The sequence below is a fragment of the Bombyx mandarina genome, chromosome 11, assembly GCF_030267445.1.
Source record: "Bombyx mandarina strain Sakado chromosome 11, ASM3026744v2".
Classification (NCBI taxonomy): Eukaryota; Metazoa; Arthropoda; class Insecta; order Lepidoptera; family Bombycidae; genus Bombyx; species Bombyx mandarina.
In genome coordinates this window covers 11,945,664-11,970,262 of record NC_143218.1, presented here as the reverse complement: position 1 = coordinate 11,970,262, position 24,599 = coordinate 11,945,664, and the positions used below count along the sequence as shown (strand labels likewise).

General features: G+C 32.6%; 3 protein-coding genes across 3 annotated transcripts in view; 1 reads left to right on the top strand and 2 right to left on the bottom strand.

Annotated features, from left to right (window-relative positions):
- Msr-110 (DUF3736 domain-containing protein Msr-110) overlaps positions 1-9,098 on the bottom strand; it is a 66,642-nt gene extending 57,544 nt beyond the window's left edge. The window contains exons 1-2 of the mRNA XM_028183182.2: positions 8,822-9,098; positions 3,135-3,347 (exon numbers count right to left, since the gene is read on the bottom strand). Coding sequence (XP_028038983.2) covers positions 3,135-3,347; positions 8,822-8,917 — 309 coding nt within the window. The 5' untranslated portion in view covers positions 8,918-9,098. The remainder of the gene's footprint in view (positions 1-3,134; positions 3,348-8,821) is intronic.
- Positions 9,099-10,223: 1,125 nt separating this feature from the next.
- On the top strand, positions 10,224-12,656 carry Pfdn4 (prefoldin subunit 4). Its single transcript, XM_028183262.2, has 3 exons — positions 10,224-10,383; positions 10,529-10,750; positions 11,295-12,656. The coding sequence occupies exons 1-3, from the start codon at positions 10,351-10,353 to the stop codon at positions 11,445-11,447; spliced, it is 408 nt and encodes a 135-aa protein (XP_028039063.2). The 5' UTR covers positions 10,224-10,350; the 3' UTR covers positions 11,448-12,656.
- Positions 12,657-14,288: 1,632 nt separating this feature from the next.
- On the bottom strand, positions 14,289-23,885 carry Nhe1 (Na[+]/H[+] hydrogen exchanger 1). The gene is made up of 7 exons (XM_028183261.2): positions 22,433-23,885; positions 22,199-22,355; positions 20,916-21,070; positions 18,659-18,810; positions 17,637-17,765; positions 17,088-17,180; positions 14,289-16,781 (listed from the first exon to the last, which is right to left on the bottom strand). The coding sequence occupies exons 1-7, from the start codon at positions 23,637-23,639 to the stop codon at positions 16,629-16,631; spliced, it is 2,046 nt and encodes a 681-aa protein (XP_028039062.2). The 5' UTR covers positions 23,640-23,885; the 3' UTR covers positions 14,289-16,628.
- Positions 23,886-24,599: the final 714 nt, after the last annotated feature.

The window sequence follows — 24,599 nt, the reverse complement described above, 5'->3', positions numbered from 1 at the left end:
AGTTACACGTAGAAGACCATCTGAATTAACACTATTGGTCAGATCCCACCGTTAAACCTTGCCTATTTGATGCGGTTATGTAGTCTGATCTGAAGCAAGACTAGTGGTTTTTCTATTAATACAATTTGAGGCAGGCATTCACTAAGGACACATATGGTTTTTACTGGTGGTAGGATCACTTGTGAGTCCGCGCGGGTAGATACCACTATCCTACCTATTTCTGCCGTAAAGCAGTAATGCGTTTCGGTTTGAAGGGTGGGGCAGCCGTTGTAACTATACTTGAGTCCTTAGAACTTATATCTCAAGGTGGGTGGCGCATTTACGTTGTAGATGTCTATGAGCTCCAGTAACCACTTAACACCAGGTGGGCTGTGTGCTCGTCCACCCATCTAAGCAATAAAAAAAAATTAAAAATAAGGACAACAAACTCTTAGCAGTGGATAGACCCTGAGCTCGTCTCACTATCTGCGTCAATAAATGAATTATTAACATTTATTATTACAAACGGTCCGAGGCTAACTATATAATGTGTTTTAATAAAATAATAACATAAACAGATACGCCACGTTAAGCAATAAAATCACAGTCACAATGCTGAACATCAGAAAAAAATCGGATCCACTATAAAAAAGAAACGCTGTTGTAAAAAGCTATGTGTATTATTTTCTAGTTTTCCTGAGTCTTGTGTCAAACTCTAGATGGTCTTTTGTAAATAAACGATTTCCCTGAAATCTTAGCCTAGAACGGTCGCATAAATTAGAACTCATTATAATATAATTGGAAAAGATAAAGCCAGGGATATCCGATCTGATACTTCGCTTTCAATGCCGCTAATAATAATAGCTTTAAGCTTAAAGACAGCAAATGCTTAGAAGTTAGAGACAAGTACTTATACTATAAATTAAAATCAAATTTACTGATTTCTACCATGAATAAACACTGCTATGAAATTCTTAAAATATATTTATATAAATATAAAAGCAGTTGAGGCATATAGTCGTCTCAGCACGGTCCCACATTAAAATTCCTTCTCACGTAACAAGTTGGAATTGCAAACAACATTAGAAGTGTGCTAAGCACCATTAAATACAAAGGAAAAGAAAGCACTGCTTTGAAAAAGAAAACAATAAGTATTCTTTGAGCTAAATGGATAACAGTAACATCGAACAAAATAGAATTTCATTTTGGGAAGATAACATATATGGCGTTGCGGCATATCCCTCTATGACTCACAATGTGTTTTCTTGTTCGACAATAATTACAAATACATTTAGGATAATCAGTCGATGTCAGAATAAAGACGAATACAATTTTTCTTAATGAATACATAGCTAACAGGAATTTAAATACTTCCACGACAAATTCGTATTTTAAATATGAATTCTTAAAATTTCTAAGTTGTTGTAATTACTGATCGTAGGGTATATTGTAAGACAGAAACAATAAGTTCATGTTTGAACTGTTAGAGATCTTTAGATTTTGATAATTTAAATGAGACGTGGACTTCATCACTCGAGGTAGATAGGCAGCATTCACGCTATGTTCACGCAACAATAGCTTTACATAAGGCGGGCCTGCCATCTACGATATTTAAAAAGTTAATATTTTACTTTGAAATTTAAATTCTATAGCCAACGCGATGCAAGCATACCTTATACGGTACACGTTAACTGCATGTTTATACATTAAAATTCTATTATCGTTTATCCGCTAGACTGAGAAGTTTGCCGCGCTACGGATACCTATGAAAACGTCGACTTATAACTAATAATATAACATTCGAAGTTCACACGAAACGTTCTTTGTGTTGCAGAAAGATGTATCCTCCGGGTTCAACGACCTCAAACGCCGGCGGCCACTTTCGCTACAGACGCATAATCGTTGATTATGGCCATCTGTGATTTATTATAATCACGATACTCACAAACGATCTTGATAATCCTCACGTCTATGACCTATGACTTATGGCTCAGCAAACACCGCGTATTCCATAAGAGGTTGCAGTATTACCTGACTAATATTTACCTATTTGCAAAAGACTTTCTAGTTGAAATAGATTGCGTTGTGTTTGTCTTGACAGAATACAGCTTTTGCGTGATTTAGCGTTTTGAATTTCGTGCTTTAAAACTATTAAATTTAATTGTTCTGTCTTTAAAACTACTACCACGTTATAATAAATATTTTTAGGACCTCTGTTATTATTCAAGATTAGAATCAGGGCAAGACGTTAGTTAGTTTTAAACTCAGTTCCAAGGTAAACTAGTCGCTGCAACATGGCGCGTCCTCAATGTTCCACTCTGACGCTCTAAGACTACACACACGACTGTCTAAACAACATTCCCTCAGAGATAAAATCAATCTAAGTTAAATGTTACTATGAATCTGAATAAAATAAGTTTCACGCCAAATATGTTCGAAGGGTGTTTAATTTTTTTCTTTTACATAAAAGAATAGACAATACAGAAATACAGTTAAGTATCATTTTCTCTTCTGTTTATTAAACGGCTTCCTTTTTGTTTAGCTATTGACAAGCTTTTAGTGCCTTAGCTACGTCAATGTTTATTTAGAAACAGTTACTTTTTTTTAAATGCCGCTATCAAACAATGAAGCAACTTTATACATCAAATGCATCTAAATCTAGAGGTCTTAAAAAAATGGTAAATTTTCGATCACTGCGCGAACACTAGTTCAGTAATTCGGTAAAATCCATCAAATAAGCTGTCAGACAGAAACTGTCAAAAGATCAATTACGTGAAACATGTTTCTTAGTTAATAATAAAGACGCTTATTCTTCACATATGCGGAAACGAGACACGTATTTACAAAAATTACATAATAACAAGCAAATATAATAGTTATCGTTCAAACGTAACGTGACAATGTTTTCGAATAGAAACTGCTCGAACAAGCATACGTTTGTGTAACGAGTTTAAATATTTCGTTACTTTGAGCAAACGTATCATTACAATTTTAATAAAATTCACATTAAAAGCCGTCAATTCTCTTTTTAGCTATAACAATCACACCACTAACCCGATTTCGAAATCGCATGTAAATAAATTCTTAGGATTTTTTCTAAAGAAAATTAGTTACGTTAAAAGCTCATAAGGAAAATTATTTGAAATAAAACTCACCGCTACCAGGGCATCATTTCCGTAGGCTCTGCCTTCCAAAGCGAGTTCTTTGTCAAGCATTGCATCCAGCTGCTCTAGCTGATGGCATGATGAACGAGCTGCTACCCAACTCGAAGCCAATATAAAGGTTCCCAAGATGAAGGAGGAAGCGACCACTGTTAGTGCTGCAATCTTCGCGATCTGGACCGAAGTTGACACCCGGTGCCGATAAGCCTAAATTTTGAAAAAAAAAAAGTGTTGTTTACTAAGTATTAACATGAAGTTGGCACATATACATACATATACGCATATTTATTTATATATAGGAAAAAACAGCACAGTAATATAGTCGTCTCTGTTAATCAACTGATTTTTTGTTGATGATGTTCTGTTGATGAGACTACTATCAACGCTATTTTTGTAAATGGTTATTTTATTCGAAATTTAATAAAAATAAAATAAAAATACAAAAGAGAAAATGTAATACATCTTGATCTTGAAGCGTTAGTGATCATGGTGGAATTTCGATCGACATTCAGTGATATAAAGAAACCGCTTTTTAAAAATAACATCGCTGTTTTGGAAAGTTTTTGTTTATGAAAAGTGAACAAACTGTTTAATACAATAAGAATCTCCAATTACCTTTAAATTTAATTATTTATAATCAGAGTTTTAATCAGAGGTCTGGGAACAATTGAAATTCTCTTTTGAAATTGTATGTTATGTAATAACATCAAACAATCTGTAGTTGTTTTCATCAACAATTAGTGAATTACAAGAGGAACATTTCAATTCCCTTTTTGCTAAGTGCCCCTACTTCTCCATCTTCACTGCCCCTTGAGTATTGCTGATAGCACAGGATGTATTAAGAGCCCGAACGCTGTTCTATCTATTTGAATCACCTCAAGAGTGAGACTATAGTTATTCTGAGGCAAGTGAGAACTCACAATTTTAACAGACTATTAGATCCTCTGAGCTATTTGAGCAATAAAAAAATCCAGGCACGATTTAGCTTAAATAAATTTTAGCGATAATTTAGGTATTAAAACAGCTTTTTCAACCTGCGAGGATTCGGACAGTAGTATATTCCTAGCACTCGGAAAATTGTACGAAAGAAAAGAATGTAAATTTATTAATCAGTAACTGGGTAACGTTCAATGATTACGTTACGAACCTCGAATTGCAAACAAACTGTCGTGGCGTGTTAGCAATACCTTTACTGTTCGGTTGCATAAAGCTGTAGTCAATGAACTTTATGCGACCAATTGCAAAAAGGGGGTAGATACATAAAATTAATCTTAAGCAGTTACTTGTTTCTTAGTATAAAATTAATTTTCAAGTAACTTTCTAACTTGGTGGTATTGGTGGCAGGGCGATTGTGAGCTCGCACGAATAGGTACCACCAACCTGCGTATTTTTGCCGTGAAACAGTAAAGTAATTCGGCAGAGACTTAGAACTCATGTCTCAAGGTGGGTGGTGGCATTTAAGTTGCTGATGTCTATAGACTCCGGAATCCGGAAACCACTTAACAGCAGAGCCATGAGCAAATCCACCCTTTTGAGCAAAAACTATTACCTTTTTTTGTTAAGCAAACGAGCTTAGTATTAAGCGGCACCTGAAGCCCATATACCTTAATGCGAATAGCGCCACCCATCATGAAACACGAGGAGAAATCTTGATTGGAATGTTCAATAGTCGTAGCCGTCGTAGTAGGTAAGATTTGGGGGGAAGCTAGATAGGTAAATAAGTGGGAACTCTTAAAATGGACAGACGATTGAATTGATCATTTAATCTTGTTATTAATAGTCGAACAAACTATTATCACTCATAAATAACTAGGAATGTACGCTTTTTGTGCTTTTCTATTTGTATGTTTTAAAACAAACGGCATGACAGACGCGAGCAAAGTGGGACAACAATATTCTCACCGCGCTAACGAAACATCAATCACAGAAAATGCGATACCTAAACAAGAAAATATGCCTAAGTTATTGCGACACCCGCAATAAAAACAGAAAACCTTTTGTCCTTAGCGAAGCGGAGTTAATGAAGTGTTGGCGTACTAAAGAACCTTTTGCACGAAATTACGTAACACTCAGCAGCAAAGGTAGGGGCCAGGTGAAAGTGCGCCAACATTTTATTGCATTTTGTGAAATCCATCATCTTTACTGAACTGCAAAATTATATCGAATTCAAACTTCACGTTTACTTTGTCACTTCGAATCCGTATTATAATTTGATGCAATAATTTTAACGGTTACGACACACTTTCGATACTTTCTATGAGTGCGGTAATGTTAAAAACTTGATTGAACGAAATGGAAAACTTTATTATGAATTAAATAACAACCATACTAAAATTACATTAAAAAATTACTAACAAACAATTCCGTTTAGAATAGAATGTTTCCATCGAGATCAAGCCTAAAACAAACATTAGGTTTTGTTAGAAATGCTAATTAAAATGCAGTCCAAGTAAAAATGCAACCGAGAAGGGCATACATACTTCAAGGAAATGATAATTTATCGTTAAAACAAGCCTAGGTTGAATAAGTAGTAACACTTTGTGTATACCCGCTGTTTTGAGTAACGTGTAAAATATAAACAGAAACATGATTATTATGTTGTATTGACGTCTCCCATTATAATTCCAAATGCGTTAGTCAACAACTTGTAGGTTGCTACACCGTGTTTGTATAAAACGTCTTGGATCACGTATTTATAACATAAATATTCAAGAAACACTTCAATTAAAAAAATATTTTCAAATAAAATCTACTGTTTTGTCCATTTTATCTATAGCAACGGCTGTACGAGGTTTTTTTTTAATATCAAGATACTTTTACTGTCCATATCTCAGTCTCTCATATCTTTGATGTTCTCGGATTTAATTATATGTTTTTATGATTTTTTTTATATAGGCCTACCTTACACCAAATAGGTACCTCAGCACTGGCCATAGTCTCGCTTGCATTAAAATAACGGCTATATATTTTGCCTAGTTAATGACATGAAATAAAATATCAAGGTAAAAAGTTATAGATTTCACATTAATTTAGTATAATGTATGTTACAATTTTACTTTAATTTTTCAACCAATCTACTTTATATTCAAAATCACGGTAGAGAACGCTCATTAAGTACACCAAAATACACTAATGTGCATGAAGTGCAAATATATAATACAAAGTTTTGTGAAGGAACAAAAAAATCTTTTTTGAGAAAAAAATCAATCAATATTTACGTTTTTATTTTTAGTGAAAGTGAACAACTCTGTGTGTTTAGCGGTGTATGTGAGTCATAAAGTTTACTGCAAAAAACAACAGTTCAAATATCATTTCCGCTATTTGTGAAACTTTATAAAAGACACTTATGTATCTAGAAAATGTATTTTTTATTATCTATACTAATATTATAAAGAGGAAAGATTTGTTTGTTTGTTTGTTTCGAATAGGCTCCGAAACTACTGGACCGATTTGAAAAATTATTTTTCCATTAGAAGCCGACATTGTCCGTGATGAACATAGGCTACTTTTTTAAATTTATTTTTTATTTATTTTTTTTGGTTTCATGTGTGTTTTAATGTTTCCGAAGCGAAGCGAGGGCGGGTCGCTAGTTTGTCAGATAAATTCATTGGTACCAATCACACGTTGGTACTATGAACATCAAAGTGATTATCACGTAAGTCATAATGTGTCACTGTAATCGCACAACCACTTTGTGCTTAAATTGTAATTTAAATGAAAAAGTGATTGTTTAGTTTACACTTTACGACTCAATTCGAACACTTTGAGCTGCTTGAAATGACTGTCTTTCACCGTGGTCTTAGTTTTTACAACTTATTACTTTGACTGTGACTATAAAAAGTTGCCGTAAGGTAAAAAAATTCATGAACATTACATGAATTTGATGTCGACCTGTCGCACTTAGAGGAAAATAAGCAAGAACTTTACTCAGCTATTTCATTTCTGAATAAATTGTATTTATTATAATGTAAACGAGTACGAACTATTGTTTATTAATCGTGGATATTTCGAGCAAATATCAAACTGTGACTGACTGAGACATGACGCAAGCCTATTGTCCACTTGGTCAACTAGCCAATAACGATTTCACTCCGGATTGTGTTGTGCATTGTTTATCTCTATTGTAAAAACTTCTTTGTTTTCATAACCACAGGAACTTCCAAAACATTTATTTTTATTTTTAAATTGGAAACTGTAAATTTCTGCAAATTAGTCATGGCTGTAAAGATTATGGGGAAAAACCCCGCGGTCAATCAATTCATCATTCACGTCAATTCAAATCTAGTCTTTTTGGGACGATCCAAATCCTTTCAAGAAGGCTTTTATTTAAAAGATTTTTCCGCGTGTATTTTTTTAAACGAACCAAATAGTAAATATAGGCTAGATGCAAGTGGAATGATTTTGAGGTGCAAGAAATCATATTATATTCTCAATAGAATTAAGTTTACTGCTCGTCCCTAGTGTTATTTTAAATGTGCCCACAACTCACAACCCTTTTTAACGAAAGGCTATATAATAAACTTTCATGTGCGAAACTAATGTACCAATAGTAATGTACCATGAAAATACCATCGTTATGTATCCATTTCTGAACTATGTTGCGAACGAACTATGAACGAATAAGCACATTTTTAATCTAATAACAAAAAAATATACTTAATGAAGCGAATTCTGAATAAAAAGATGTTAAAAAAGAAAATGAAAAAAAGAAAATTCAACCGCATAAATTAAAGAGGTAATACACAATAGGACAATGCTAAAAATGAAACTAGAATTAGGTATTTTTCTTTCCACGACTTAGCATGTTGAACTACAAAAACTTTTGGACTAAACCAATCTGGAATTGGAATATTATAGAAGATTTTAATAAAGTTTTAAGATTTTGATGAGAAACTGTCAGATGCTCGCATAACACAACAATATAATTTCCCACGATTAACATATTAATATAATTTATGATTCCTAATGTCATTTCTTTCTCATTTTTGGTTGCAAAAAATATAAAGCTAAAGATGTGTGTGTAAACAAATCTGAGAATAATAACTTTGAAAATGTTTTTTATTCAAAACTCATATTTTTTGTTACCTAAATCAAGCACTTGATAAGTGGAGAATACAACAATAATTTAAATATAAAATAAATTCGTAAAATTTTACTTCAGAAAAATTTATTGTTTGAATTAATTTTTGTTGACTCAGTCGTAGCATTCGTCTAACAATTTATATATTAGATAACTTGGTATTTCTTGATTTCTAGGTCTTTCGAACACTAATATTGCCAATATCTCGAATGAATAAAGTGACTGTGTTTACAAACAAGTGTCTACGCGTCACCTGCTATAGACAATCACTAGACCGAGAGAAAGGCGCTTTCCACCAGTTGTATCCTACTTATTCGACTGAACAATTATTTTGCCTCATTTAGTGACTGTCATAATAGTTTAACAATTAGAAAACCATACATTTCTGAATAGGTACAGGAAATTAATGACTATACTATATTTGATATTTTATTGTAATCTATAAAAATTAAAGATTTTTGTTCAGTTACTGCACTCAAATAATGTACGTATTTAATAAAAATTAAAGTTTGTGTTTTATTATAATGTTAATCATATTTTTATTCAATATGATAATAATAATATATTATTAATTCTTAAATAGGTAACGGGTTTTGCATACCGGTGGCGGTTCTGATGTGCTGTATACTTCAGAAGGCGGATATTCCGGCTTCATAGTTATTGTAGCCATCGAGTCTGGCTGGTGTTCTTTTTCCATCACGACCTAATACTGTTTATCAAAATTTATTTATTGCTCGTCTCTGGGTAACGCGCACTGTGTCTGATGTTCGAAGTTGAAGTGCGGGTCTGCGGACAACTTAGGACAAGTGAGTGGTGTCGTCGAGCGTAGGCGCAGAGAACGGCCGTGGTGGGGTCGCCGGTCGCCCGCCCGGTTTTGCATTCTCATACAATGGCTGAAAATACCGCTTAGATCCATAATAAAATATCCGTATCAGTATAATATTGCTCTATTCATTTCATTCAGATCATTTGAAGCATCAATCAATCAAGAGAAACACACGGCATAACGGTATCTGATATAAAATTATGGGTAATATTCTAACTTATTTTGAAATAATGGAAAGGATAAATAAAAATACCCAGATACGTTCCAGATGAACTTATCTGGGTATTTTTATTTACATAATATATATTCATTTCTAGTAATTCTCGTTCAACATTCTCGTTTTAGTCTCCTACCTCCAATTTTTTATTGAGTGGAATGAAATCTTTATCTTTCTTTTTTTATCTTTCTTTTTATTCTCTGTAGTCTTTGTAGAGTATGATTCCACCGTCCAGCCTGCTTCTACCGTGCACATTCAGGTATATACCGATAAATTCGTCAAATCTTTAATAGGTATACGAAGTCATTCATATTATAGTTAGGGCTGCTGAGCGCTGTGAGACATACCCGATCCTGTAAATCGAATGGTAAACAGTCGACGTTGCCCAAAGCACGTCATTACGGATCCTCCCGATCCATTAACGGTGCTTTTAGGCACCACAAGCACCGGTCACCGTCCTCGTCGAACCCGTCGCTTGCGATGAAGGGCTCCACGAGCGAGTTAACCCATAGTCACAGCCCACTGAGTTTCTCGCTGGATGTTCTCAGTGGGACGCATTTCCGATCTAGCGGTGATTCTGCTAAGCACTGCTCTTACTAGGGTCAGTGTTAGTGTCACTCCGGTTTGAGCCCCGTGAGCTCACATACTAGTTAAGGTTACGTTGAAATAGCCTCTCAAGGCTTAGGTAGGAAAAATAATTTTGTGGAAGTTTTTTTTCCACCAAACTGATCCAATGTCAATTTTGTTGTTCGAAACTTAGGTAGTCTAATGAGTCGTAATGAGCTGGCACCATCTTACTGATAGGTTGTTCCTTTTAAAATCAACCATGCTGTCTCATCTTATGTTGAATTTGGTTACATTTTATTCCATTTAATCATCATCAATCATAAAATCAATAAACATCCAAAATCAATTACTATTCAATCCGTTCGGCCTTCGTTACAAACATGGCTTTATAGGCTAAGTTCCTTTTGCCTATTCAATGAACAAATTAAGCATAAAAAAAGTGAACAATAATGAACAATTTCGATTTGAGGTTAAACGCAGCCGAAATTTAATGATTTATGTTTAAATATTGATAGTAAACATGTCAACTACAGCTAAAGGAACTTTTCAGCCAGTAAGTAAATGTGCAATACTTACTTTTGTCAAAACATAACAAGCAGAAGAAATTTACTGTATTAATTAACCATATTGAGACCATTTTAGGTACGAAACATGAACATTCTATTGAATTTCATTTATTTTTCTCCTCGGCATTCTAGGACTCTGATGTACACATTTCATATGAAGATCAACAAAAAATTAACAAATTTGCTCGTCTCAACGCTAAAGTTGACGATTATAAGGATGAGCTCAAAGTAAAACAAAACGATGTAAAGAACCTAGAAGAAGCAGTTGAGGAACTGAGCCTTGCTGATGATTCTGAAAAAATCCCTTACCTTATTGGTGAAATTTTTATTTGTCAGAATTTGGAAATTACTTTGGTAAGACTATCACATTAATATTCTTTAAAATTTCATTAATATTATATATTTTATTAACTAAAAGTGAAATAGTGGTTATTTGATAAAAGAAAGTTGCAGCAGTTTATCCTAAACTTATTTATAAAATAATGTGTGTTCAATCTGATATTAATGCTTCAGTAAAAAGCGAATCAGTTATTATAAAATATTGCCACACTTATACCTGACTGGGCCCTTTTAATAAATAAAACATGACAATACCAAGAGAATTATTTAAATATTTTTTAGGATCATATACAAGCCTTAAGTTCATAACTCTTTTTTTTGACCCTTTTAGTGCTAAGCTTATTAGATTTTAGATTTTTAGAAACATACCATTTTCTCTTTCTAATATATAAAAGTGCCTTATTTGTAGGTTAAGATTGGTTAAATATTAATCCAACTGAAAATTGAGAACTAAAAAATATCTAACTATCTAATCTCATTTTATATTTAAACTTAACACTTAACTCAAATAAATAAAAAAGGGTATATATTTAAATCCAATATTATAATTTTATTCCAGAAAAATCTTGAGGAAGCTAAATCAAAAAAAATACATGAAATTCATGATTTAGAAGAAAAATGTGAGGAACTAAAATCACAAATGAGTGACTTGAAAGCACACTTGTATGGAAAATTTGGTAGCCACATTAACTTGGAAAATGAAGAAGATTAAAACAACATTAATTTTGTTCACAAAATTGTACTCATATTTTAAGCTTTTAAGTTACATAGGCTTCACATAAAATAATTATTGTTATTCTAAACATTGTTTTTTTTACACAATAAAAATTTATGTTTCTTAATTCAAAAATTGGCTGACCTTCAATGCAGTTTAAAATTACATTAAAGACTTTAAGTTCAAAGAAATGGTCCTTAAATATAGAACAAAATATATTATTGTTGTTATCTAGATTTGTGGAATATGTATACTGATTTTTCACTTAAGTTATTTTCCATTACTATAATATACACATCAATTATTTATTATCACGATAACTAAATATGTTTTAATAAATAAATAAAAATATAATAGACATCATTCTATAATGCATTTTCATAAAAGGAAAGCAAAGTACATAATAAACAATGTTATTACTTGAATAGTGGTACATAGCTAACCTTGTGCTTATGTAGTTATGTTGAAGGTGTGAAAATGTTTTGGGAGTTACTCCAAAATTTATATCATCTTTTTTAACTTTCAATAAATAATTAAACATGAAAGTTGCATTCGTGACTTGTCAACTTATTCAGGTCTTGTATTTTTATTGAAATATATTATACTAATTAAAAGTTTCATTATTACAATAGACAGTAGACGTACATTAGTGAATCCCAGTCATGCTATGCTGTCACTATTAAGCTTTTCTGAAGTGTTTTACACAAGAATACTTTATATGATATAGAACTGTTCTTTTTTTTATTCCTAGGTGGGTGGACGAGCTCACAGCCCACCTGGTGTTAAGTGGTTACTGGAGCCCATAGACATCTACGACGTAAATGCGCCACCCACCTTGAGATATAAGTTCTAAGGTCTCAAGTATAGTTACAATAGTACAGTTATAAGTAGTCTTTTTGAAATAACACACCACCTTTTTAGTTAGAAAAGGACAAAGTACACTTTCCCTCTCTTTAAAATCAAGAGCATACCTTAATATTTAAGGTATACGCTTAAGGCTTTAAGTATTAAAAACTGAAAAATTACAACTCTTCAATTACATTTTTGGCTTCTTCAATTTCAATTATATTTACCAAAAAACAAGAATTTTGCCATAAGTGCGATATATAAAGATGCTAGTTGTGTTCCCTATACGTTACTGAACCGTTGATTAGGTAGTAATAATTTTATGATAATTAAATAACAATAAAACTTAACCTTATTAACTGAACTTATTTGTATTAATGTCACATTTTTATAGAATCTAAAATCGAACGGCTCATCTCACCACTGCATGTAATCGATAAATTATAATTGTATTAAAATTTAGTGTGAGATTAGTATCTGTGTTATTTGTGATTTATTTTGATGATGCATAATTATTGGAGCTCCAGGAGAGGTTTCTGTCATAGTACCACAAACATAAATAGCGCATGAATAGTTTCAAGAAATATATCTTTTTCACACAATTACTTATAGTCACGGCAAAGCGTGACCAGGATTACTAGCATAAACATAAACCTTAAAAATTATTATCACAAAATTAATTTGATTAACACAATCATACTAATTTATCAAACAAATAAAGCTACTAATCATAATACTAATACAATATAATACAGAAGAAAAACACATTTTATGTGCACCACTATTTTATGTGCAAATATACACCACCGCAAAATACAAAGCTTCATCATTTCCAATATCGACAAAACAAAATGGCATATCTGAAAAAATCTCAGGCAATTTTTGGTGCTTCGAATTCTTTGGTGTGTTTTCCATTAAGTACAATGTCTCGGCAACACATTCGCCTGGCTATTACTATCAATAAACCTAAAAATAATATTGCTGAAAAAAGGAACATATCCTAAAGACAGGGCTGTTTTATTTTAAACCCGGGGCGAGAATTTAACGGTATACTATATTATGCTGATGCGTTTTACAATTTGTACCAAATAAATTCGACTCTTCGAACGTACCAGACGAGCCCTAACATTTTCTACAAGAAGTCGATGTCAAAATAGTTTAATTAACGATATATTATAATAGATGCATAACTGTGCTTTAGGTTAGGCACTGACAAAAAAACATTTTTTTTATCATGAACAATAATAGCAAATAATAATATTCAGGGCCTAACTTAGCCTAAGCACTGAAAAATACCACCTCATTACCTACATCCTACATATTTCACATAATTTATCTTCATTAACAAAACGCTAAATGCGATCAAAGAAATATATCTTTACATAAATACTACAAAAACCAAATTTCTTTAGGCGCTAGTAATGAGTAATAACCCAACGTTTCGTACATATATACGCAAATTTACTGTTTAATTATATATTTATTTCTCCTACACCAAATTTTCCCGCTTTTAGAAGTTTCGAACCCTTGACCACTAGCTCCTATTACAATGACCATATTATTAAGCAGTATGTAATTACGAAAATATAACGTCAATACCTTTCATAATATTTAATTAAAGAACATAACAAATTCGTTAATACTAAAATTCTGATGCAAATAAATTTCACAGTAGACGATTAAAATACAAACGTATAACATAGCACCTAGTATCGAATTAAAGACTATAAAAATAATTTATTAAATAAAAGTTTTAAAATACAAAGCCGTAACACTTAAAATATTGGTGTTTAAACACCGAATTGAATCACGTTTATGATAAAATCATACAAACATTACAAAGAACATGATGAAGTTCATTTGTCACTGGTTTTAGAAATGGTAAAATATTTGATATTTACATTTTTTATTAAAACTAATGTTCATATAATGATCAAAATTCGAGAATAATCACTGACACCTCATGATTTAGATTTATTTTACTTTTTCTCATTTATTTTGTTATGCACATTCTGAAAGCAAATTTACTAGGCATTTCCAAAAACAAAAACAAGTTTTGATAACACCAAAGCTCGTGGTTATCAGACAATAACCAGTAATGGGGGAAAAAATCGGACAAAGAGAGGAGAAAAATAAACTTAACTGTTCTCTTTTTGCCTATCTGTACATAATTAAAGCGGAACTATTATAAGCGTCATGGTCACGTCGTCTATTATAAACATGGCGTCACATCGCGAGCGCATCGGTGATACATGACGACCACTTTGCCAAGAGTTTACGACTAGGATGAAGAATTATAAACGTGACAAACCCCATCGGGTCCCGGAAACACACATACGTATGAGAAATACAAAAAAAATTGCAACAATCTATAATAAGAATACTGACTGACAGGAATTTGAACTCGCTCCGAGTGCCTGCTACAAAAGTCAGTCACTATACAACCATTAAACCTAAGAGGCCAACAAACCTTAACATATCACTGTCTATAAATCGACCTCAATATTCTACATTTATGACCTATTCTATTAACTATTCTCGTGAAACAGAATACTAGGCGCAATTTAAATATTACCACGAAACGGACCATTTATAAAAAACGGTACATACCTAGGTGTTCTAATAAAGTTATCCATTATGCTAGGAACAAATTAATAGATGCGAATTAATATCTAGCCAATAACATATTAGTTTTTATCCGCAGACGCGACGCGGCCTTCTTTCAGGCTTGTCTTATCATTATACTTAACAAATACGTTGTCAGACCGACCTATTAGCGATCACTTGGGCACATTATTTGGCTGTCCAGGCATTACATATTATTTTGTTGATACTACCAGCATTTTTATACCTTCTTACGGGATCTTACGAACATTTGATAAAACAAAGGATGTTTTGAAATACCCTTTAATTCTATTAGCTGTTATCTATTAGCTTTATTGTTTTGGTTGGGAACACGATTTCACGCCCCTTCTGGTGTTATGGGCTTACGGGAACCTATACAGATCACGAAGCGCAAATTAGGCAACATGCGGGAATGGTTTGTTAAACTTAAAATAAGATGCCTGTAAGATTTTTTATATACACTATAGTCACAATACACATTTATATAAGGTCGGACCCTTCATGTGTTTACGCAATAAATTAATAAAAATTAACCTGTTTATTGACTTACAACTTATAACAAAATAAAAGTAGCGCGTGTCGCTGCCATAATGGTAGGTAAACACTTGATTTAGCCATATTCATTGTGCCGCGTCTGAACGACCAATAAATTTTACCCCGATATTTGATAGCACGTGATGATCACTTAATTTGCTCAATAGAGTGCTCACACGGCTCCAATGCTACTTCTCCCACCCTTCCCCTTCCATTAAGGTGTGTTTTTTTCTTCCTTCTATCAGATGAGTCTAAATCGGACCTTACTCACCATCGCCTACAATAACTATATAGTCGTTTTTTCTTTATCGGACTGTTAATGAGCGTTTTATATACATCTTACGATATCAATAAATCTGTTTTTTACGAGTCTAATAATCCAGCATGTCGTTTCATGAGAGCATAAGGTTACTGATGGTGGGGGGCTTTCCAGCTTCACGAGGATGGGTGGGCAAACTTAAGAGCCCGGGAATTTGCTAGGAGCTGTCCGATCGGCGAAGGAGGCCTAGCTGCTAAAGGACAGCAGCATGAGTCGGGTCAACGGCGTAATTAACCGCAACCACGAAGAGGAGGTCGTCGTATTGCAAGGTAGCTTTTTTCCTACCTAAGCTGAGAGCCTTGAGAGGCTATTTGAGCGTAACCTTAACTAGTAGGTGAGCTCACGGGGCTCAAACCGGAGTGCTGCTAACACGAACCCTAGCAAGAACTGTGCTTCGCAGAATCTACCACCGGATCAGAAGACCGGGCTCACTGGGAAGATTCGGCGAGAAACTCAGTGGGCTGTGTTGTGAGGGTTCAAGGTAGCGTTCTCACGCTGTCTTCACATTCATACGGATGGAGAACGAAAGTACCATACAGTTTTATATGATTTTTAAAATATCAAATTAGGACGCACAAGTAATTATTATTCAAGAGAAAATGCATAAAATGCTTTAAAATAAAATAAACAACACAATAAAAATAAAATTGAAATAAAGAGATAAGAATTGTAAATACGACACTCCATGGTCTTTTTGTTCTCGCGCACAGCACGGTGAACTATTAAGGCTAAGGTTTAAGATCAGCTTAGATGAAGCTACTTATTAGAGCTGCACGTGTGCATACATTAATTGTAAGATCAAAGATTATACATATAAGCATAGAAAATATTTTGGAATTATATTAAACATTTTACTAAACACCTCTTTGCAGACTATTGCGTGAGCTCGGAAGGGAATTCTGCTGTAAAATTTCTTCTTCATCCGTTTCTCTATCATTGGATATCCTAATCGCTTGATACCATTGATTTGTCAGGTCTGTCATTTGGCTTTTGCAATCTTTTAGCTCCTAAAAGAAACATGTTGAGGAGTGTAAAAAACATAAAAAAGAGTAGGATAACCACAGCATTATTTATGATAGATTATTTGAAACATACTAATTTATAATTGTTACCCTTTTGTTTTCAAGTAAGCAAATGTTTATGATCTCTTTTTTTAATCATATTACTATTCTCAATTAGATACTTTAAAAACAACTTTAACAAAACTGTAAAAGTATTTATCAAAGATAACGTGTCTTTTCAGTTATTATAAAAAAAGTTTTATTACATATCCAGAGTGTAAATAGTTTCTTGTTTTACTGTCATTCACTTACCTGATGTGTAAACCGTCGCGTAAAAAACGGGGTCAGATATTTCATATCAAATCGAACGAAGCCCCGTAAACGAGTTGCGTGTGAATAATTCACCTGCAATACATTCAAATTAGTCTACAATTTTTCAACAAAATATTCCGCTAATTTATCGTACTGTTTATTTCGTCTATTTCATTGTTCAATCAAATAAAACACCTAAAGATGTTTTATTGTGGATTTTGTCATAATCTATAATAGAATATAATATTATAAAGAGGAAAGATTTGTTTGTATTGAATAGGCTCCGAAACTACTGAACCGATTTGAAAAATTCTTTCACTGTTTGTAAGCCACACTATTGCCGATTGCCAAGGTGTAAAAAAAATACCTATAATATTCTTTATATCGCGTGCCCTGCGAAAACTATTGGTGATAGAATAAAATAATGTAATACGACTTTGTAGAACACATTATTATTTACAAAAAGTGTCGTATTATTAGGTAATTCGGCATTATAAAACCATGACATTCGTAAAATATTAGAGTCTGCACAACAAGTACTGTACAAACCTCAAGTTCCTCTTCAGTGATTTCAGATAAATGTTCAGAATCGATTGTTTGCCCCCACTCTTTTGTTTTAGACAAACTTACTTCCTTTTGTTTGCGCAAAGGTCGTGCACGTTTTGTTTTCTTGTTTGCCTACAAAATCAAATATTTATTATAGACACACTTAATTTCGTTTAACGTAAAAGCCGCCCAACCACCCATAAAACAAACGTCGAAGTCTTAATTCCATTATGTAGCGGCTGCCCCACCCTTCAAACCTCAAAATATAACTGCTTCATGGCAAAAATAGGTTAGACGAAGTACCTATTCATGTTTACAAATACGCACTAAAGTAATTACGCATATTCATTCATTGGGAGTTTAATCATATTTAACGATATTATTCCTTCGTTCGTCCTACATTTATTTATACTATATGAAACACAAAACGACTACAAAAATAAAATTTGAAATAGCATTGAACTAATATGTACACAGATACAGGTGCTATTAGACATTTCAAGCACCGATCGGTCAAGAGTTCGACGAGCGAACTCAACCTCAGAAGGCCCACAGAGTTTCTCGCCGGATCTTCTCAGTGGGTCGCGTTTCAATTACGGTAGTAGATTCTGTAAAGCACTGCTCTTGCTAGAGCTAGTTTTAGCAAATTCTCTCAGGTTGAGCTCGTGAGCTCACTTACCCGTCCTGGCATAGCTTGAATAGCCCACTAGACTACCAGTGAATAGTTAGGATAAAAAAACAGATACACTCTATGGGATGTGTATGAAGGGAAAAGTGTATAACATAAAATCTGACTAAAATAATGGCTGGATACACTTAGCAGGGATTATAAAACCAATAGAACAATTCAGTTAACATAAATACTTGTATACCCCAAAACTATATTTTAAAACACATAAACACCAATTCAAAATGTCAAGTATGAATTTGTTTACAAAAATTGCACATCTGGACATGTTATCTTTTAAACTTTGGACGTTTTTAACATATAGAAATGAAAAGTAGAGTTTATAGCCATTATTTACCCGTAAAAATTTCAATAGTGGCATAGTGGACCCTCCGAAGAACAAAGTAGTAAACAATACGATTATGAGTGTCGTTGTTATAATCACATGTCTGGTTTCATCCGAAAATCCAAGATGCAGAGATAAAGCGTAAGATATCGCACCCCTTAGACCTGTAAATATATATAAACTTAAATTATTTTTTTTAAAACCTTTCCCCCCACAGCAACTATCTTAAAGATGTTTAAAAAGTGAATGTAAACCTGTTATTTTGGAGCTCAAAGCAAAGTTAATGACGCCTTGTACCTTAAGATGGTGATCATATTTGTACATTGGTATAGATAATAGATGTACCAACCTATACAGGGGATCATGATTAAAGATTTCTGGGAAGTCACCTAAAATAATTCCCAATTCCCCACTTATCATTAATTACTTCTTAATTCTTACTTTACTTTTGAACTTAAAGCTCTCCCTAATTCTGATCCAGAATTTCCAATTGTTGACTAGGAGTTCAGTTCAGATAAATGACAACTACTGCTACATTAATCTAATATATAAAATTATTATTTTTGTTATTATTATTAATTATTTATTATTTGTTAATTAAAAACTTTAATTTTTTTGGCTAGATTTTTATTTTTATTTTGTCATGAATTAACATAAAAAATCTGATGTTACTCTCAAATTTTCATCCCTCTATGATCAACATCTATTTTTTATTTGTTATTTATAAACTTTAATTTGTTTGGCAAGATTTTCATTTTTATTTTTATTTTGTCATGAAATAAAATAAAAAATCTGATGTTACTCTTAATTTTTCATCCCTCTATGATCAACCTCTATTTTTTATTTGTTAATTATAAACTATAATTTTTTTGGCAAGATTTTCATTTTTATTTTTATTTTGCCATGAAATAAAAAACAAATCTGATGTTACTTTCAATTTTTCATCCCTCTATGATCAAGCCCTATTTTTTATTTGTTAATTATAAACTTGAATTTTTTTGGCAAGATTTTTTTTTATCTTGTTTATAAGTCTTGACTTAAAATAAAAAATTTCATATTACTCTCAATTTTCACTCTTATATGATCAACCCTATTTTTCCATCCCGATTTTTATTTTTTTTATTCAATGCACAGATCCGCAATAAGGTTGCAAGATGGCAATGAAATATTGTAATTGTAGTACGATAAGTTCTTATTCAGAGTTTATAATTTCAAGTTCCTTTAATTATGTTTTTTTAAAATTCAATTTGATCTCCCGCCCTCGCCGGTTGACTACTGATCAACTATCAATCGATCAGTTAACCCCGCCAGGTGCCACCACTCATCCAGCAAACATCACGTAGTAGGGATGAGGACGAAGCCGGTCTCCTGTCTTACTCACTATTAATTTTTCAGCCATGTTTTTTTGGTTTTATTTGTGCATCAATTGTAGCTTGCCAGCCATGTTTTTTTGGTTTTATTTGTGTATCAATCGTAGCTTGCCAGCCATGTTTTTTTTTGTTTTAATTGTGTATCAATAGTATGTTCAGTAGGTCTGAGAATCGGCTACTTTATATTTGTCATACCCCTAAGTGATAAAGGTTGTCCACTCCAAACATTAATTTTTTATTTTAATTTTGGATAATTTTATTTTTTGTTATAATGAGGTATTATGTGGTTGAATGAGGTTTTTTTTCTACACTAGAATTTCCCTAGAAATCTTATTTAAGGCAACACAACGTTTGCCGGGTCAGCTAGTATGGTAATAAAAATTGACTTGGGATAGAGACAAATTAAAAGCATTTACAATTTAACTTTAAGAGAAGATTATTAAATAAATGAATATGATTTTTTCTTTATACTGTTTTCACGACCCCCTAAACTATTTATTTGATCATTGAAAAATTTGGAAAACTGTCTTTGGCAATTCAAACAAGTATCAACAACTGTCAAGATTTAAAAAGGTAATATCATATTTTACTAAAGTGTAACAGGATTTCATTAGTAAAATTGCCATTTCTGAAAAACAAGTATTTGTATTAAAAATGTTTTTCTGGAAACATGGAAACAATATTAAGTACTTCATGTTTTATAATTATCAACCATTGAAATCTTTAGTAATTTTCCTTACATGAAAGCAAACCAAACGATGTAGATAAGACAAGAGATAGTGTTATCTAATTCAATCATAATGCTTAAAAATAGTGGATGGTTTTACTTTTATTTTTATATTATGCATTATTTTTCATAAATCTGGATAAAATTGACAAAAATATAATAAATTACTTACCGCTGAACCACATAATAAACATCATTTTCTTGGTAATCTTGTGTTCTCGAAATTTGTTGCAAAGCAGTGCCAAAGGGAATATATTAGCTGCTCTGCCAAGGAGACACATTACTATACTCCAGACTACCAGTGCAGGTTCGACGCGATGTCTGAAACTGTTATTATTATATATTAGGTATAAGTTAATTTTATAACAGGTAACTAAAAGTTTCAACCATTCTTGAGATATTTAAAAAACCAGATCATTCATTTGTTGTATCTAAATAAAATTTAGACTTGTTTGCTTTGTATTACTTAACTAGCGACCCGCCCTCGCTTCGCTTCGGAAACATTAAAACACACATGAAACCAAAAAAATAAAATAAAAAAAATAATAAAAAAAGTAGCCTATGTTCATCAGGGACAATGTCGGCTTCTAATGGAAAAAGAAATTTTCAAATCGGTCCAGTAGTTTCGGAGCCTATTCGAAACAAACAAACAAACAAATCTTTCCTCTTTATAATATTATAATAATTATAATTTATATTATATTATATTATATAGTATAGACTAGGTACACCACTAATCTATACATATAAATAAAATTAGTGTCTGTTTGTAGTATAAAAATAACCGCTTTTTACTACATGCATATGAATATATATACGGTACATACACCAAAATAACATTTTTTACAATTTTTGTCTGTCTGTCTGTTTGTTCCGCTAATCTCTAGAACGGCTGGCTGGACCGATTTTGGATGAGACTTTCACTAATAGGTAGCTGATGATATAAGAAGTAACTTAGGCTACTTTTTTAGACTAGTTTCGCCCCGCGGCGTCACCCGTAGTTATTGTCGTACCACGCGCAACATGGTGGGCTTCGCCTATCAATAATAAAATTTAATGTTTCCGAAGCAAAGTGAGGGCAGGTCGCTAGTCTGACATAAAATTTATATTTTTCTAGATAAGGCCTAGAAACTTTCTTTTGGAATTTAATTACTAAAATGAGTATTTTTTCCTTATCATGGCTGCCTACTGCTGAAACATATGCTAACAAAAGCAACATTAAAAATTTATTTCACAATAAATTCAATTATCGGTCAAATGTTGATATTGATTTTAACACAAACTTATTTTAACTTATGGCAATTTTAACATAGTTCAGAATTCATAATTTTTATTACTAATATATTTGGTACTAATATAGGAAACATTTCCTTTTTTTGTTAAAACCTAGTGCTACATCATTTAACAATACAGAAGATAAATGAATTCACTGTAGATATAAATGTATACACATACCTGAATAGAGCAAGTCCTAAATATGCAAAAACACATGTTTCCGCGATGAATGCAAGAGTTCTCATTGTTTGTTGCATTGTAACTTGAGTAATTGTGGATAAATTAAAATGAGTGTAATGAGACATCACAATACCACAAAACAGTATAGCCATAATCCCTGAAAACAAAATCCTGTTACTGAAAAATATGAGTTACAACTCTGTTTAAAATTAAATAACTGAATTTAACTCATACCTGACAAGTGAATGCCCTCAGCTAACACATAAGGAGCATATGTGAATACCAACATCATTCCAAACTCAAGAGATGGATTCTTTCTGAGATCAACATGTTTCAAGAGTAAGGCACTCACAAGTGCAAAAAGTACACCAATGCCAGCTGATGCAAAGAACATTAACCAAAATCGATTAATTGCAGAGAGAATTGCCTCTCCTGTAGACATGAAAGGGTCATTGGAATCCAGAACTGCTGTTGTCAACACAATAGCCACTGCATCATTTAATATACTCTCCCCAAATACCAACATGTTGAGAACTGGGTCAACATCTAGAGCGTGAAATATAGCCACAGTGGCGACTGGATCCACAGCAGATATCAGGGATCCAAAAGCAAATGACTCAACAAAGCTAAGTTTATATACAACCTGAGCCAAACCCAATAAGTAAATACCAGCTCCAATTACAAATGCTGATATTGCAGTTCCTACGATCGCAAATAACAATATTGAACCAATATTTTGAAAAAAGTTGCCTTTATGGAGATTATAACCCGATTCAAATATGATGGGTGGTAGCAACACTAAAAAGAAAGCTGTTGGTGAAAATGCTTCTTCCTTTCTCCAATTGGCAATATTTTTTATCGACATAAGATTTATTATCATTCCAATGAGAGCACCAAGAAATACTATAACCACACTTTCAGGGAGATAAGAAAATCCTGTTTGTAACATTAAATGTATTAACAGTATACCTAAGGCCAAAATACAGAGTACGAAAAATATTGCCATTGAGCTATTATGTTCATCTTCAGCTGAGCTTTTTTCTGGAAGAGGAGCAGCGTCTGATGGATTAACAGAGGCATTGGGTGTCGCAGCCGAAGCATTAACTTGAACTACTGCCAGTATTGAAGAATTTGATGGTCCTATTTCGTAAACTATATTCGATTTTTCGGTTGAACTTGGAGTTGTTGAATCGACTGTTTGATTAACATTCATACTTATTTCACTAGTACTAGAAAGGTTCCGCTCACTAAGTCTTTTTGACCTTGATAAAATCTCGTAATAGTTATTGCTCTTGTCCACAAGAATTGAATAATTTTTACTTTCACTGTTTTTGTTTGGAGTATTTGTTTCAACACTTGCAACCACAGAGGCACTTAATAACGTTATTATTCCTGCACACCAATACATTTTTTTCGTAATGAAGAACATGATATATGGCATTAGTTTTTCGATGAAAATAAAAGCACTATTTGCACTAAATACATTAGTCAGTAAGTAAATAGATTTATAATTTTAAACTTCTTTAATGTACTATCAAAATATTGTTGTTTAATTAAATGCTGTGTTAAATTGTTTTTTGTATGTAGACGGTATTGAATTTTATTATTACCTCGCCGAGGTTTACAACAATTTATAGACTAAAGACATTAAGGGTTTTAAATATTTCTGCACTGTCAACTGTCACTTAAACCATAGATAATAAAATACACCTAATAAAAAATGGACGATTAAAATAATGTAATAGCTATTAATTTACTAGGTGTACTGTGACACTGTTGTAGCCCAGAATCACAAATTGGGGGAAATTGGCAAGCTATTTTCCAAGCGTATTCTATCTAAATCACAATATTAAACTCGTATTTTAAAAAACTATATGTGTATTCATTGTACTGTCCCACTACCACTTCGACTTCTATAATTCTGGCAAACCTTGGAAGAGGTCAATGTCCCGCAGTGGACGTCCGTGGACTAAAGATAATGATGATGATAATATTTGGGGGTACGTATGGGAGGACCACGTCCATGTTCATATAGTTACAACATATTATTATTTAAATATTGGGAGCGCCGGAGTATAAACGTGATTGAATTTTTGCGGGTGTTTTGACTCTCTACCACAGATCACAACACTGTGTGTAATACTGGTTGTAGCAAAACTTAAAAGGCGCCACATATCAATAAATTTAAATGTTTATAGGGAAAACCAAAAATTGTAAGGCGAAATTTATACACCTGGGCTGTCAATGTAGATTTGATAAGTAAAGTTGTATTTCTTCAAAATTTTTAATATTTTCATGTTACAACAAAGATTTTTCTAAAAGGTGAAATAAATAGTTTCAAATTTCAAACGCCAAAAATACCCAAATTTGAGACTAAGCCCCAGTAAACATAGCATAAATT